At 43.9% G+C, this 18,145-nt stretch overlaps 1 protein-coding gene across 1 annotated transcript; it reads left to right on the top strand.

Annotated features, from left to right (window-relative positions):
• Positions 1–658: 658 nt before the first annotated feature.
• On the top strand, positions 659–16,255 carry LOC103375514 (beta-1,4-mannosyl-glycoprotein 4-beta-N-acetylglucosaminyltransferase-like; the record flags this gene model as incomplete). Its single annotated transcript, XM_008305818.1, has 3 exons — positions 659–1,367; positions 3,268–3,550; positions 3,710–16,255. Coding segments are annotated over 3 exons (1,484 nt in total), but the record flags the coding sequence as incomplete, so codon positions are not given.
• Positions 16,256–18,145: the final 1,890 nt, after the last annotated feature.

The raw sequence follows: 18,145 nt of genomic DNA, 5'->3' as shown, positions 1-18,145 counted from the left end.
TGAATGTTTACACAACATGAATTAATATGGAAGACGTACAAAAAAACAATTACGCGTGTAGACTTTGCGTCAGACATTTAATGCTCGGCACCGTTTCATCCAGCAACACAGCGGTTCTATAGGGTTTGGTACCAGGACACTTCAGCATGTTGGGGAGGCTGAGGACTGAACCTCCAACCCTGAAATTCAGATTAGTCTGTGAGTTTAATGGGATGCTTGGGAGGGAATATTTTTGGCAAAATCACATCTGACAATTAGGGATCATCTTTTATTGTCAGACTGTCCATAACTGATAGTAGATAAACCAGTGAAGTACATCCCCAGTGTTTGTCTTCTCATCCACAGAACTCTTCTACGATAACTTTTTATATAAACATGTAGAAGTCACTGCAAGGGTTCAGAAACACGTTTTACCCGCTAATATGTAGGTGTTATTTTAAAGAGTAGGCAATGTCAGAAGGCACCTTAGTATAACTTCATTAGGGTACAATGTTTTTCCTCATAATTTCATCAGTATCTTGGCAGTGTAGCTGTTTTGAATTCACTTCCTTCCTTCATTGTGCCCATGTGTGCTGAGCTCATGCCAATAAATTTCAAGCCGTTTTCAAGCTTCATTTATCGTTGGCACTGAGACGTACTGGCTCTGTGAATGGGGAAGTTACCCTAACTCTGTCCCATCACTGCCCTTTTGTTTTCCAGAAGAGAGCTGAAGATCTCTCGAAGCTGCGGAACCCCAGTCACCCAGCCCAGCTTGCCGGGCCAGAGCCGCCAGAGGTACCGTTTGCGGGAAAAGAGCACGGAGCGGCGTTTGCCCACGATCAACTGCCAGACCCTGTAGAATCAATGGGTGACCTCCATACCCGCACTCACCAGCTTCAAGACGATAAGACACCTTACTTTGTCCGCACCAAAGCTGGAGCCCTTTGCTTCAGACAAGGGACGGAGGTGGCCACCCCAAAGGAGTACTCTGGAAAGTCAGGGGGTGCTGTGGCTAATGGAGGCGGGGAAGCTGGTCGAGCCGGTGCTGTGGGGCAACGGAAACCTCTGGAGCTCCAACAGCAGTCTTCCATAGCTCCAAAAGCCAAGGCGAGGGCCAGGGGCAATGGGAAGCGACTTGTCAAGTGTGTTTGTCGGCCGGGATGGCATGGACCTTACTGTGGGGTTCCCACCATGGTGTACCATTCAAACCTGCCAACCAAGGAGCGACTCACACCCAGAGAGACACCACGGAGGGTGATCAATGCCATCAATGTTAACCATGAGTTTGACCTGCTGCATGTACGCTTTCACGAGCTCGCCCAGGCCGTAGACCTGTTCCTCGTGTGTGAATCCAACTTCACCGCATATGGAGAGAAACGGCCTCTTAGGTAAGACACTAATTTTTTTTGAACAGGTGGATGTGTGGGGATTATTAAAGCTATGCCCTTGAGGTTAAGTTGTATTTCAGCGAGATGTGTAATCCCCTGCTGAGCTGCTCTGTGGCCATCAGTAGATGACTCTCTTTGCACCTGGCAGTACAGCATTGTAAAATAAAATGCATGCTCAGCAAAATTTAAGCTGGATTAAAGCCACCGTGGTGACACTGGTGTCACAGTGCAGTCATGAGAAGAACATGTATGCACATATATTATCAATCCAATTTCTTTTAATATCCATAAAGGAGTTTATTTGAGGTCACACTGCACACCAGAGAATCCCCGTTTTTGCTCTATTTTCACATTCAGCAGTTTAAAATTCAACAGTTACACACAATCGCAAATTTTTGCCAAGTTGTGACGCTGCTGGTGCGATGAGTAGTTACTGTTAACAGCTTGCAGTCTTCTTTTTTTTTCTTTTTTTTTATAGCCACCCTTCATGCTTCTTGAGAATCAGTGTCCTGAATAACAATTAGAGTTGGGTTCCTTTGGCAACAACATGAAATGTCTCGAGAGCAATTTTACACCAGATTATGACGAGAGACGCGATTGACTCTGCGTGTAGCCTTGAAGGGAGATTGGTATGTTCAATCATAGGAGGTGACACTGCATGAAAGCAGCTACACTCAGTGAACACTGTCTTTTGCTATGCAGATCAACAGGTTAATAGAGTTGTTTCCCCCTCTCAGTTTGCTGTGTGGTAAGTGGGTTTTCTGTACATTCTCCACATTTGTCAAACAAGCACCTTTCTGACCTGTTGTTTTTTTTAACTTTTCTGCTCCTTATTGCCAGTCTTTTGTAAATGATACAGTTTGGATGTTTTTTTTTCTTTTTTCTGATTTGTTTAAAAATCTATTAGCAGCCTTTTGAAACTTTTTGAGCTGTGTAATCCATCACAGTAAACATCGAGTCATTATGGCTGCATGGTAACATAACCTCAAGGCACCTATATGAGTTTTCTTCTAATGCAAGACAAATATGTTTATAATGTTTGACGTCTTTGGGTCCAACATGTGTGTCGAATCAATTTCCCTCAAACAATGTTCAAAGCAGATTTTTAAATGTGTTTTAAGAAATAAACTCAGCCCACATGTCCACTGACTAAATCACATGCTCAAAAAAGGACAGGATGGGTTCAAGTACAGGTTGATTTTCAAGGAACTGCAATCTTGCCTCGATACAAAACCATTTTTCAAGTATTAATGTGCACTTTCATAGATTGTACTCGAGCAACTCAAGCAAGTTTTCAGTGTTTACTAATATATTTATTAGGGATGCACGATATATCGGCGACCACATTGGTATCGGCCGATATTAGTGATTTTTTCCTATATATCGGTATCGGTCCGATGAACAAATTTAGCCGATGTGAAAAACCGATGATTGTCAAACGTTAGCGCCTTCGTCTCTACGTTTGATATTACTATTATTTCCCAGATGTTTTTACTTAAATAAGCCTGGGCTTGAACGTTAAATATGTTAAGATATGTTTTACTTTTGTTACATAATAAAGAAGACCATGTGGTCTAATTTGGGCTTCTTTTGAATAGTTTTCACCTTCTCACAGTGCTTACTTGTGCTCATTTTTTGGTGTGAACAAAAACTGAATATCGGCATCGGTAATATCGGTTATCGGCGATATCAGAAATATCGGATATCGGTATCGGCCAGGAATTTTAATATCGTGCATCACTAATATTTATCGACAATGTGGTAAAGAAGGGAAACCAACAGCTACACGCCTACAGCAGTAGGTAACATCAGAAGATCTAAATGCAGCTGGAAAACGGTGAACGGAACAAATATACAGCGTTTCATTTTGAATAAAAGATGGTATTTGTGATCTCTCCAGTTTCCTGCGGCTCCTCCTCAATGGTACGTATGACTACATACGTCACAAGATCCTGTACGTGTTCCTTGACCACTTCCCAGAGGGCGGTCGGCAGGACGGCTGGATCGCTGATGACTACTTGCGGACCTTCCTGACACGCAACGGCTTGTCCAGGGTGGTGGGAGCCAAATCAGACGACGTCTTCGTCATCAACGACGCAGATGAAATCCCAGCACACGAGGGCCTCCTTTTCCTTAAACTGTTCGATGGTTGGACAGAACCTTTCGCCATCCACATGCGCAAGGTAGCGACAACATATCAGCTGAATGTGTAATGCATGAAATTGAGATCATTTTTTTTGTTGTTGAAGTTATGCAGGTGTCTTTTTCATTTAAGACAAGAACACATGCAGCAGATTAACCGTATTTCCGATTCGTTAACACTCTCTTCTCTCTGTGTGCAGTCTTTGTATGGCTTTTTCTGGAAGCAGTTTGGGTCTCTAGAAGTGGTTTCAGGCTGCACGTTGGGGATGCTCCGCGAGGTCTACGACGGCGATGGCATCAAACTCCGCCGTCGCGAATATTACACCATGCCGGGTTTCCGCAAGTACGAGAACGACACGGGCCACATCCTGGTGCAGTGGTCGGTGGGCAGCCCCTTCCACTTCGCTGGGTGGCACTGCTCCTGGTGCTTTCCACCGGAGGGAATCTACTTCAAGCTGGTGTCAGCGCAGAACGGAGACTTCCCGCGGTGGGGCGACTACGAGGACAAACGTGACCTCAACTACATCCGTGATCTGATCCGGACAGGGGGCTGGTTTGATGGCTCCCTGCAGGAATATCCTCCCGCGGACCCCAAAGAGCACATGTACGCCCCCAAGTACATGCTGGAGCACTATGACAGGTACCACTACCTCCTGGAGAACCCTTACAAACAAAAAAGCCAGACTGAATGAGGGCAAGGAGTTCAGCTGCGGAAAACAAATATGTGAAATAACTAGTAGGGTCCAAGTACGGCCTCTGCACTGAGTTTTTTTGGGGTGGAACGGTACTGATGATCTACATCTGTCATAGGGGCGAAACTAAATGTATCTCCACCAGGCAGCGCTGATGTTGCAGGGATTTAAAATCTCTTAAATATCATTATTTTGGGGTCAAAAAAGGGAACACTGAATCACATCCACCACGGATCTACAGAGAACATCAAGAGGATACAACCACTGGATAAACAAAATCATAGATTTCCTCATTCCTCCCTTTTTGGGGGAGTTGCCAAGCTATCTCTGTCTGCCACCCCACCCCTGTCCTCCCTTTCCTCACCCGCCAATTCGACACGCCTGTTCTCTGAGAGAAAGGGGCAGCTTCAGTGAAACGCCAGGGATATTTTGCAGGCATGTGAATCCTGTGGAGACGAGAATCTTGTGAAGTGAAGGACATTTTTTTTTCTTTTTTTTCTGTCTGTGTTTACTAAAGTTTACAGACCGGCTGACGTTCCCTCTTCGCTCTCTACCTTCAGATGTCTTCCTGTCATATTTGGTGACCTCCTTCCAGAAACAGACTCATGTTCAGATATTACATTATTTTCTTGGGTCTCGGTAGAAAATTATAAATCCTATTTAAACCCCCCCCCCGTTGGAGTACCTACCGCCAAAAGAAAGGGAATGACTCAGTGGAGATATTTCAGCTCATACATATACTTACATTCATCTTCATGCACCTTAGATCTGTCTGTGCGTTTGTATAAAAAAAAAGAAAAGAAAAAAAAAGAGAGAGATAAAAGGTGTGCTTGGTCGGTCTTTGCGTCACAATTTGAGGTTTTGGGCTGTGAAGGAGGGACAAGATCGGCGAGAGAAAATAGGCGGGACGGACATTGAAACGGGAAACAGGTCGAACGAGAAAGAAGGAAAGATAATGAGGGAGGAAGACCACATCTCGGTGGCGATGGAAAGGAAAGAAAAGTGTCTGCTGACGCACGAGCGTTGCAGGGATGAGTGTGCAGTGTGTGCGTGTTTCCCAGAGCTTACAGACAGCTCTGAATAAATCATACCCCGTCGATGGCATCACAGGCGGTTATTGCCGTTATTGTTTGTCCGATCTGAGAACAATCAAGACCAGTCGGGGGAAGATCACCCTTCAGTTTTCATCTCTCTTGTCTATCCAGCAGCTGGGATAACTTTGTTTCCTTGGAAACTACAGCATGCGAAACAGAGAGACGGGATGAGTGTTGTTAAGATGAGTGGGTGGGTTCGCATCAGGCAGGGAGCTGCAGCGCTTCAGACGAGGTCAACCCCAACTGTTGGTCCCCTCGATTAAACATTCTGTTTTCTGCTCAGCTGCCACTCACACAGTCAGTCTGAAAATGACTTCTATGAGCTTCCCATCCTCTCTTTATGAGGGCAGTCTTTTCTTCCCAGAGTTTGTGTTTCCTCTTAATCCCCATTAGCGAGGGATATTTTTTCCACTCCTCATTTTGCTCATTATTTTTTTTCTCCACTGTGTCAAATATGTCGAAACTCATCCTCTGACTTTTCCTCGCTCGTGCATTCACAGACTGGTCCTCGCTCCTTTTTGTATCTATTTCATGTTAATCCTCGCAAGAATGCCCCATTTCAATAATAGGGGTCTATTTATCTTCTCCGTGCCTCGTTTCTCGCCTCCTGTCTCGACAGGACGGGGCAGCCGCTACCATGACGATGCCTTCCCTTTTTTGCCCACAGATGACCATCATCTGACCGTTTAGGCATCGGTTCTTATCTCCTTCTCCCCACCGTAGACAGCCGGCGATGTGGCGACGTGCCTAAATCCCCGCCCCAAATGGTTTGGCACAAGTTGTGGATGTAGCGGACCGGTTGGCGAGCATACTTTTGTCCGTGGGCGTGTTTGATGTGGGCCGAGGCCGACGGGGAGCTGTGATCCGTTGATGTGAAGAGCAGGGGGAATCTTAGCAGCTATGTTTACAATGCTACAGAGCAGCATAAAAAAAAAAAAAAAAGGCTATACGTGGAGCAGACAAGCAGCGATCAAACAACAGTACATGCATTGATTTTTCTCTTAACTGCAGATTGACTGGATCCGCCATCTGCTTCTTCGGCGCTTGTCTGGGCTTTGCAGATACTGTTTACCTCGGCTTCGGGCTAGATGCTGTTTCAAGGTGAAGAACTCCTCAAGAGGAATAAAAAAAAAAAGTTTTGAAGAGGGAAACTTGATCAGCTGCCGAGGGGCGAGAACAGGACTGAAAATATATCAAAACCAGAAGATAAAATTTTAGTGTTGTAGCTTTAATTCAAACAACTCCTCAAATGCTCTTTTTTTTCCCACCTGCTTAAAGCGTCCTTGAGTCAGACATTAAACTTTCTTCTAAAACCCTAAAATGTGCAGTGAAAACCTCGGGTTGATAGCAAAGCTAAGATTTTGCTGAAGCATTTTTGTCCATCAACTCACCACCACCGTGCCGGTTCTTCATGGCTGCAAGCTCTGAAAATGAGATTAGCCAACAGGCCGCCGACAGTTGTGCCGGGTCTGTGCTGCTGCCTCCATGGCAGCGTGGTCTGTGGCGGCAGCTGTTCGGGGTTTTGGTGTTGGTGTCGAGAGCCAAACTGCCATCCAAACCCGGAGGGGCTGCAGAGAAATGAGCTTTAAATAGGATTTGACAGAAAGAGGCGACAACAATGCTCCGTTTGACACTGCTTGTTTCTACATTAGATTTTTTAGAAAAGTAATGATTGATGGAACAAAATTGAAACAAGTGATGAATTTTAAAGGCAACTTGGGTCCTGAGTTAACACTTTAACAGAGTGGATCCTGCACGCTTTAGCGATATTAAATCACGAATTCAGGCAGTGGGCCATTTTGCATTAAAGCACTTCATTTTTATCTGCTTCATTTTTTGATGATTTTGTGGCACATATCCAGGCAGGAGCCCATCCCTCTGCTGAATTAATGAACACTCTTTGAGCTTTTCTAGCAAAAATATCATAGATGGATGTTTTCTGATGTCAGCAGTTAGCACGAAACTGACCAAAGTGTCTCATTTGAATTACGCCAAACTAACAAAACTCGCTTCTCTCTCCGACTTCAAGGCCTCGAGCCGCTCGCTCCGTCCGTCTGTCTTTCTCGGTTAGAGATGAGTTCACTCTCGCTGCCGCACGCTGCCATTTGCAAAAATAAGTTTGCGCTTTAAAGTTAAATGTCATCTCTGAAATGTGACCACAGGGGTGTCGGTTGAACTCATCAAGAACCGGGGCGTGTGTGTGTGTTTGTGTTTAATCCCTGCCAAGAGGCGTTTAGCTGAAGTTAACTCCCGACTCTCAGCAATCAGGCTGCACATCTGGCCAACACTGTTTGCATATCTGCATGTATGCGGCCTCGCTTTTTAAAAAAAAAAATCATTTCTGTATGTGTGCAACAGACAGAGTGACTCATGCCAGATAAGGGTGTCTGCTGAAAGACGAGCCAGGTTACCTCTTACTTGGACTGTTGCCCCCCCATTATCACCATGGCAACAATCCCCTTGATGAGTTCCTGAAATCCCTAACAGCCTGAGGTCATCAACCAGGATAGGATAAGAGGTGAGGGAGTGCAGGGGGGGCACACGATTGGACAAATCACACAATGGTTTTCCACTCGATTCTGCTGGCAGAAGCTGACCTGAGTAAAGGGAAAAAAATGCAAAATCTCTCATAGCTTAGTCATTTTCAGTAAATGTCACAGCGCTGCAGAGCTGAGAATAGTGACACACACACAGTGCACACCGTTACCCTGCACACACCTCCATTTTTCTTCCAGTTTGTTTGTGGGTTTTTTTGTTGTTGATTTGACTGGCTCATCACAGTATGCAGACAATTTGCATAAGGAGCAGAAAGGGAAGACAGGAAAAACACTTTTTTTTTTTTTTTAGCATAAGCCAGGAATGAAACATGAATGAGAAATATTTTTTTTTGGACTGAGCAAAAACAGGAAAACAAATACAAGAAAAAAAAAGAAGCCGTCCTTTCTCATATAAAGCCAAGGCTTGATAAACGGAGACTGGAATCCAGAAAGAGACATTTAGGAAATAATCCTTGCAGCGCTGCTCCCAGTGACAGTCTTATTGGATGAAGCGTGGTTATGACACGGGGGAGGGGAGGGAGGTAATAAGCTTGACCGAACGGCTTTGATTTTTCACTTTGATGAGGGAGAGTCATCACGGCGATGAAATGAAAGCCGTCCAAATGAAGGGAGCAGCTCATCTCCCCTGTAAGAGAAAATCTATACGCCAGTGACAGTTTAAGCAAAGATGAGGTTGTGATGTTGAAAAGGCCGGAGCGGCGTCTGTGCCGCCTCGACGGGCGTGCGATGGATTCAAAGAGGCCGATATCCAGAGATCCCGTCTTGCTCAAGGACACTCCAGCAGACTGCGGCCCACTCAGGAGGCGTGAGAGATTTATGTTAGCAGACAGACTAATCACAGCTCTGGCCCGTAGCTTGCTGTCAGTTTTTGTCACGATCAAACTTGAAATCAGTAAAGCAATAACCAGGGCTGTAGTGGAGGTTAAATGTGTATAAATGCCATTTACCCGTCTCTCAGAGTGGGAAGCAGAATTTACGCGGCCCTCCCTCAGACTGGACACCTGTTGGTCCGCTAGAACTCGGCCCGCTTCCTTCATTTCATCCACAAACCGGGTTTTCCTCTGGAGCATCTGAGTCCAACTTGTACCGCACAAGAATTAAAACACGTCTCATGCCGAAGCTGGCGTTGTAAACTCTGCGCTGCAACTTGATTCAGAGTTCAGAGGAAAGATGTTTGACGTCTTTGTTGTTAATAGTAACCTGTCAAATGAAAGACCACAGAGTAAGAAGAATATCACTTTTTAAACATTCAGTTTTTCGGCTTCGTTGTCACTCTGCAGCACATAAAATGTTTTCACGCCGCGCAAAGTTGTTAATCCGCAACGACTGTAATTAACACTGTGCGAGTTTGAGCACCGCTTGATGAAAACTCGGCTTGCAAAAGTGAAATTTAAAGGAAAAGACTCCTTTGAGGGCGAACTTATTGATTCTTTAAAGTGATTTGAATGCAAGCGAACACAAGGTTGTAGAAAATGACAGACAAATCTCTCACCTAAGGGACTAACTCTATATAACAAACAAGCTTTTACTGTCTTCTCTCTGAACCTCCTGCAATTTGTGAGCATTTCCTGCTTCTGTCACATTTCACTCACTGATTAGTCACTTCAATGTAAAGTCCTGCACTTCTATGGAAACGGCACAGCTGTGGCTAGAAGTAGAGGAAACTTATAAGAGTCTTCTATGTGGTATGACACAGTGGTGTTGCCATTAATCATGAAAGAAAACCAAAAAAAAAAAATCATTTAGTATTTAACAACCTGGATTTTTTCCCACAGCTGTTACCAAAACTGGAAAAAAAAACAGGTGCCTCCCGTGCTTTAGACATTTAACTCATTTTTAATTTGTTTTCAGACAAACACAGCCTGTAGTTCAACCCGGTTCAGTGTTTTTGCCATGTGACTGTTATTCACAGCTGAGTCAGCCATAGCTTCACGGTTGTACACTTCTTCCTTTTCCCCCAAATCTGTTTAGAAGAAATGATTCATTTTTCATCCATTGATTTTTAAATGAGACAAATAAAATCAAGTGATGAAATATCACAATTGTCAGCTTAGATTTAGTCAAGTTCCCTGACAGAAAACAAATCTGATCAATTTTTACTGTTTTTGTCGTTTATTTCAGTGACGACTCGGGTAATTTGGGGATTTTTTTAAAAAGGAAAACATGAATTTCAGACCTGCCAGCAGGTTAAGAGGTGTTTTTATTAGCATGGGCTGAAATTGGAAAACACACTTTCAAATCAGTCACTTATGCTCCTCTGTTATACTCAAAACCCTGATCAAACATAAAGACCACACGCTGCAGACTGTACAGTGATTGCAGATGGATTTTCAGTCATCAGGAGCCTGTGATAGCGGTAGGCTTCACCCTCCTTTCATTCTACCGCCCTGGTAATAAGCCATCTTTAACCACAACAACATAACCTTAAGGATGCCGTAACAATTCCAACATTTGTGTCGTTTTTACCACCGATAACACGCTTCAAATCTTAATTTGCTCGGGTTTTTTTTCCTGAGCTGCTTGCTTCAGTTGATTAGAACAGAGGGAATAAATTAAGTGTAAAAAATGCAAAACTGTAAAGGAGACAGAGTGATGCTGCTGCTGCTGCAGACAGGTTTGGAGTTGCGTTGCTAGGTAACAGCACGGTGCCGGCTTTATTTGCTTTCAGTTATTGATATCAGCAACAGGAAATAACCATTTGGAAGGTTTATGGTTGAAAGTGCAGTGGTCTAAACTTAGCAGGAGAGCGGGCGTTTTCTAAAGAAGCATTTCCGCCGCGGTGTGAGGGCTGTCTGGGATGTATCAGGTCACAATCAGTTCTTCATTTTAATGTTTTATTTGGTGAAAATGTCATTTTTTAAGAACACATCACAGCATGATTTAACCACCTTAATGCTTAAATGGGCATTTAGTATTGCCATCAAAAAGCTGAGACAGCCTCCAAACACTGGATCCTACATTTCCCACAATGCAACACCAGTCACATCTTTTTGCTTCCCTGCCTTGTAAATCCTCACATCGCTTAAACTCCACGCACAGCACAAGCTATTTGCTCTGAATTATAAATGAAAGTCTCCGAAACCTGACTTCATTTCGATGACCTCACCATGACATCACGGTAGGACTGATCACGGCGAGTCAGCTGATTTATAACGACAGCAAAATTGGTGAAGTTGCCCTCGAACGTATCTTGAGCAAGCCTGGAAAAATCAGAACCATCAGTCTGAATAGATCACTATCGGCCTCCGTGCCCTCCTTCCCGCACGCGCACGCTAACCGCCAACACATGTTTGGAGCGTTCAGCACACGCGTGTGTGTGTGTTCTGCACAGATGTGTTTCTGCAGGGCTGTGTTCCCCCACCATCACCCCTCATCTGTTGTTGTGCTCACAGAGTAGCTGACTGGCTGCTTGTCCACGGGGCTTACATGCCTTCACAGCTCTGGACCCCCGCCAGCCCTGTGGCTTCCACCCATTGATCTTTTCCAAGAAACATTAGCGGCAAGCAGGCCGGAAATCAAAGAGAGGAGGGTGTTGGGGAGGAGGGGGGTGCACAGAAAAGAGTTTTACTGGGATCCCTTTTTTTTTTTTTTTTTGACTTTGTTCATTTCTTTCTTCTTTCTTTCTGATGCCTCCTACATGGCTCTTGGAAGTGTTTTAGAACGTATGGAGAAGGTGTCTTCTGTTCGACTAATTCGTTGTGAAGTCCATAACTGTGAAGAACATTGCGGCTAAATGGGGCTGAAGACTTCACAGCTTCAAATCAAGAAGTTCTTGAAAAGGGGGTTTTGAAATACGATGTCTCCCATCGGGCTGTCGCCTTGGCTGTAAACATGTTATTATTCTCTCCGCGCCGGTGACGGAAAGCGTCCGCATTCCACAAACTGAGCAATCACATTTACTGCGACAGCTGCATCGATGTGTCACCGCTGATTGGAAAGCACTCAGTCTCAGACCGCAAGCGGCGCTCCCAAACAAGTGCGCGGCCCGAGCCTCTTTGCCTGCGCTTAGTCGGTGCTTAACGCTCGGCTCTGTTGGCGTTGCACCTGTTCTGATACAAACCAACAGTGTTAAAGGGTCGGTTCACCCACAGGAAACATTTCCCCGCTTCTGTACAGCGCTGCGTTTTCAAAACTTGGTTTTATCGGGCCAGACTTTGTCATGTGCTCCTTGGTGGTGGTTCCTTGACAATACTTTCTACCAAAGAAACAGTCCTCATGGCATCTTGGAAACCCACAACAGATCTTCCATCCACATTAGGTATACAGACTGGGACATGTCAAAACCAGGCTAATGAAACCAACAGCTATCTGTACAGCTAAATATGACTGGAAGTAAGTACAGACGTTTGGCTGAATTAATCCTTTAGAGCATTAAAAAGTGTTTCTTCCACTGAGAAATAAAACCTCCCTTTTGTTTACAGTCTCGTTAATGAGTAAATCAATTGGCCGCGGTCCAGTTCTGTTCAGAAAGAGCAGCCAAAGTGTGGAGAATAAGTCGCTCTAGCACACAATAAAAGCGAGCGCCACCTCAGCGAAGACTCGGCTGAGCAGCAGCGGTGTCGAACGTGAACATTCGTAAATAAAGACTTCTGTAAACACGTCGGGTTTTATCGCGTGAATGTGTTGGAGAGGTGAGTGTTTGCAAGTCTTCTGAACGCCTTCCAGGACAGATTGCTGGCTTCGGGGTGGGAGCGGGACGAGTCTGGTCCAGGAGTCCATATGTTGTGACACGGCAGATCAAAAAGATGAAAGTCGGCGTAGCACCGCGGAGACAGATGGACGCTGTGACACATACGTCCGCGAAAAAGTCGGGCAAACAGACACCTGGCTGCAGATCAAATGCAAAAGTATACGGACGTCTTCGTCAGCGCGCTTCACAGTTTGGCCTCTTTGCTTCTATTTATGGTGATTCTTGAAAACTAGTTTGACCCTTAACTCATCAGATGTTTCTAAACCGTGACTGGTGCACAGAAATATGTGACATCACTTTTCCTAACTCAGTCCCACCCAACCGGTAACAAGACCCTCAAGAAAACAGGAGGATGAAACTGCAAAAACAAGAATTTTAGCATCTGTGTTCTCTTAATGCATAGAAACAGGCATTTAATGTGGTATTTTAGGCTGCTACCCACACGCACTGAGGTGTAATGCTCGCCCGTCTGTATGCTCTCGCCCATGTAGGTTTATTCCTTCTTTGTGCAACTTGTGTGTGATGTCCGTAAGCCTCCCTGCAACTCTCACAAACTTGTCGTTCCTTCGCAGCCCAACCTGAGCCGAGACGAGAGAGGAAGAGGGTGACGGGGGGTTTAGAGGAAAGGCAAATGAAGGGGAGGGGAGACTAAAAGGGAAAAGCCTCCGGAGGGGGTTTGAATTCCCCGCAATCAGAATCAGAACCAGAGACCGAGATGGAGAGAGAGAGAGGGAGGGAGGGAGTGATCCTTACAATCACAGACTTTCCACATTTAGAGCGTCTCCCCCCTTTTCTTGTTTTTTTTGTTTTTTTTGTTTTGGTTTGCACTTACGCTTTTATGTGAAGTCAATCGATGTGTCTTTCCTTTTGGGGTTTGGTTTTAATATTGTTTTTCGGTGGAGGTCTGAGAAACAGAGCGGGATAGGTGATGAGTGTCTCTGTTTTTCTATTTAACTTTGTTTTTGTACTTTTTTTTTTTTTGGTAACTTCATCCACTTGGCAGCTTGATATTTAATATCATTTTAAGGCGGTGTGTGTAAGAGTGTGTGTGTGTGTGTGAGAGTGTGTGAATGTCTAAGTGTGAGCTCACAAGCACTGTCTCAGCCTACTGCTAGGTAGACTTCCACTCCACCTCACAGATCTTTTACCTCCTCCTCCGACGACGACAAAGGGGACTTCATACTGTGGCGGCCATCTTGTTTTGGGATTGTTTTGTTTTTGTGATCGTCTTTTCCTCGTGACCTTAACAGCATCACACAACCGCTCGACTTCTGGGGGTTTTTGGTTCGGATGCGGTTTTATTTTTGTCTTTGGGTTTTTAATGCACACATGGCAGATGCACTCACGGAGAACTACTATAACACACGCTCACAAAGACACACACAGACACACACACAGTACAGCCTCTGTTTTGTGTGTGTGTTTTTTTTTTTCTTGCTCTGATTGCGGCCATGTTCTCTGCTGGTCAAACAGTCAGACTACTGTAGGCGCTCTGTTTGAGCCCTCGCTGTTATGTGATCGCTATAAAGGCGTGCCATTGTGTGACCAAAAAACATTTTTGTCATCGCTCAGCCACTCAGAACCAGTTCGGCCGGAGTCACGACCCGAGAACAATCCAGGATGCAGGAAAAAAAAAGAAAAGAAAAACTGCCATTTTTGCCCTCGTCTTTTCTTTTTCGTGTTCTGTGTCTGTCACACAGCAAAGTGGTGCTGGTTTCATGCTTTTTTGTTTTTCTGCTATCACTGATTTCCTCTGTGTGTGTTTTTTTTCCCCCCCTCCAAATAGACAAAGATGTCAAAAAACAAATATATATATATTTGGGGAGAAAAAAAAGCTTTTTATTTGAGTTGCATGCTGAAATACAGAAAGTAATTCTGCCTGTTAAACTATGAATTGCACCTTATTGGAGGGATGTGCTTCTTTTTTGTTGTTTTTTTTTTGTTTTTTAATGCATACATAAAAATATATATATGGGGGATGTAAACTGTTTTATTTCTAATTTTGATAAAGGATGTAATTGTTAGCTAGTCAGGCAATGTATGTATCTTAAACAGGGTTATGATTTTTTCTTTTTTTTTTTTTGGTGATAATGCTGATTTTAACTGATTCAGTCACTGGTGTTTGTTGCAGGACGGCTTCACTAAGCAGACGGTGATCCTGGTGAGCAAAAAAGGCTCCGCCGATTTCAGAAAATTTCCAGTCTTTGCTCCATGAAACTTCTCTGATTCTTTGAGAGACGACACAAAGTGTTTGTCCAAGAGGTTTAATGGGAAAAACATGGTTTCCTTACAGACGCTGAGCAGAAACAGGTTTCTCCGCCAGCTGACGAATTCTGCAATTAGGAACAAAAGCGTCTGGCTGATTGCTGCTGCTTAGTGAAGCGTCGTCTGCATCTACCCACACTGGCCTGTCCTCACACAGTGACCACTAGGAGGCGATCTGCACGTCTTCCCAAATACATACACTTCCTCTGCCGCCTTCCGTCCATCTTGTCCTTGATTTTTAAAAAAAAGGACAAATAACACTGATGAAAGACACCATGTTGTTCGGACACACACACACACAACAATACAGTGTTGGCAGATGAGTGGCAGTCGGTGTGGTGCTGCCACCCGGTCCAATGTCCCCGGGGCAGAGGACTGTCTGCAGCCAATTAACCAACAGGGCTGTTTGCCAGTTCCGTATCCATCTAATCCTCTCCACCCACCCGCCGGTTTGCCAGAATTAGCCCTCCGCTCTTTAGAGACTTTGTCGGGGTTAAAATGAAAGAAATAATATGTTTTACAACGGGAGAGGGATGATGAAAGTCGGTTATTTGTTTGGGTGTATCTCTATTGGGTCGAGGCACTTTTGTCTATTATTTTATAAACGGTGAGATCACATCCTGTACAGAGCGGTCGGAGCACATTTGCAAAAGCTATGGAGTGCAGAAAGAGCGTTACTGGACATTATTTTTGACACGACGGCTACACGCCCTGCTCCACACGGCGGTGATGTACAATAACACAACCTGTATCCCCTGCCTCCCCCTGTCCCCATGCACTGATAATGATTGTAAATGGTTGCATAGTTTTATTTTTTATATCATTGTTGGGGCTTCATTTTGTTTCTGGGGTTGTTTCTTTTTGTTTTTATTTTGTGCTGTTATTTTTGAAATGGTTTGATGGGTCTCTTGTGGGAAAGTTTGTGTGTGTGTGAGAGTGTGTGTGTGTGTGTGTGTGTGTGTGTGTGTGTGTGCTGTAGCTTACTGTACGTGACAGATGAGTAGAAGCGATTGGAGGCGTTGTTTCGTGGCTCTGTGTTCAGCTCCCGATGCACATCAGCCCTTTGCCTGTGTTCATCATTGTGCCAGTGTGTTCAGGTGTTCCCTTGCGCCTACATCCATTCATCCAAATGAAGAGAAAAGGAAGCGGAGATCAAGAGGAGAAGGCAGACTGCCTTTTCCCTCAGGGGGGGAAAAAAAAAACAACAACAAACAAACAAAAAAAAAAACCCAACACATATGAGAGAAGATACTTTTGAAAAAAAGGATATTTTTCTCCTCTGCGGGGTCACAAAGAAGAGTGTACATTTATAAGTTAATTGAAAATGATGAATAAAAAAAAACAACGACTCATTTGTTCTCTATATGAATGGCTGTATGTTAACCATGAACAAAAAGTAATGAGTTCTATGACAAAGACATATAATAAATTAATTTTAAAATTTTAATCGCCGCTTGTTTCTGATTTTAAGGCATCTGTGGAGATGCTGGGGATGGACTGTGTGTGTGTTAGTGTGTGCGTTAGTGTGTGTGTGTGTGTGTGTGCGCAGATGTTGCACACTGTTAATAGATTACGGTGATTTGCATCATCCATCCCTCATCTCACTAGAGGGCAGCACTGCAACACACATCATTACATCTCATTAGGAGGCATCACAGTGCAAACTTTCTATTGCTTTGGATGCTTTTTAATAAACTCCTGAGGGAAACAGAGGTGTTATATTGGATTACATGCGGTGCAGAACTCCACATTACAAATTACAAATAAACATTTATGCTATTCGATGTTGACCCTCTTTTATTTCAGCTATGCAGGTTGTTCTACATTTCGGCACTAAGACACAACTTCCCTGCTGATACTTTCATTAATACTAACCAGTAGGGTTTTAGTTTCTTGGTGTTTTCTGCTCCTGCCACATTTTCACTCACTCCGGGCTTGTGTTGTTTTCCCTGCAATGTAAAGTCTTGCACCTCTGGCTGGAAGTAGAGAACTCAAATATGTCCTCTGGCAGTAAAGCAAAGTTATAATGCCATAAATAATCCAAAGTAAAATAAGCATAAATTGAATTTCTATGATTATTTTCTAAAACTTCAAAGCCTACAATCATCAGTGCCCATCTGTGTGTGTGTTCCTAAAACTGGTGGTGACTCGAGATAGTAGAAATATTTGACATAATAAATTTGTTCACACACTTTTCAGCTCTCTGGAAACACAACCTGCATTTTACCCAGTCTCAACTAAAAAGTCCCTTAATATTGTTTTTTTTACTTGTTTGTTTATGTGACTGTTGGTCAATAATGGCTTCTCGATTGCACCAATGAGGGCACTTTTTTTTTTTTTTTTTTTTAAGAGTTCTATTTGATTTCTTTTTGTGCAGCTTCTTAAATGAGAAATCAGGATGAACTATGTGGACTTTTGGCTTAGATTGAGGTTATTTTCCACACAAAGCCTCACATCACACATAATCTGTTCAAGGACCGTTGGAAGGAAAGTTAAAAATTGACTATTTTTTTTCTGTTTTCATAGTTAGTGGTTGTGGTAAATAGTGTAATTTTGTCCTTTTTAACGATAGCATGCCTTTCAAAACTGATAGCTTTTGAGGTTCAAAAGGTTTTGTGAATTTCCACAATGTGATCACAATCTAAAATACACAAAGGTTTTGACACAATCCCCTCTAAGATGCAGACACAAGCTGAGTTACGTTGGAGGAACTTTGCTTTGTTTGTGAGAAAATCTGTCCTTTAAAATGAAGCAGCAGTCAGGACAGTTCGCTCTGACTAGCAGAACGATGCAGAAAGATGCAGGGAGAAACGCCAAGCCGGGCTCTTTTTTAATATACATGTGTGTAAAAAAATAATGAGTTGTGGTTTCACAGGGAGTTACATGAAATTTCACTATTGGCCGTGCACGGCGACTTTCTTGAGCCGCAAGCCGATTGGTTCGCCAAGAGTCGGTTGCTCCGTGTAATTCCCTTTTAAAGCCACAAAAAGATTTATTTTGGAGGCTTTTTTTTTTGCCTTCATTTGATAAGGCAGGGTAGAGGCGGTCAATGTAGGAGAGGAACATGCAGCAAAGGATCTGGCCAGCTGGGAATCAAACCTGGGCTCCACTGCTTGGAGCCTATGTGCCCCTGTGCTGTGCTTCATTACCGCCTGGCTACCAGGTCAACCCAGCCTGCCACTGTAAACACAAAGAGGGGAAACTATTTCCTGAAATTTCAATAATCAGTTTGCCAAAAACCAACTGGCATGCTGAATCTGGGCTTTTCAGCATTTGCCCACACTGTCTGCTTGGTAATCCAGACTAATCAACACAACCAGGTTGGAAAACTGAGCCA

The sequence above is a fragment of the Stegastes partitus genome, unplaced genomic scaffold, assembly GCF_000690725.1.
Source record: "Stegastes partitus isolate 25-593 unplaced genomic scaffold, Stegastes_partitus-1.0.2 Scaffold2641, whole genome shotgun sequence".
Taxonomy (NCBI): Eukaryota; Metazoa; Chordata; class Actinopteri; family Pomacentridae; genus Stegastes; species Stegastes partitus.
This window is presented reverse-complemented; position numbering and strand designations above follow the sequence as displayed.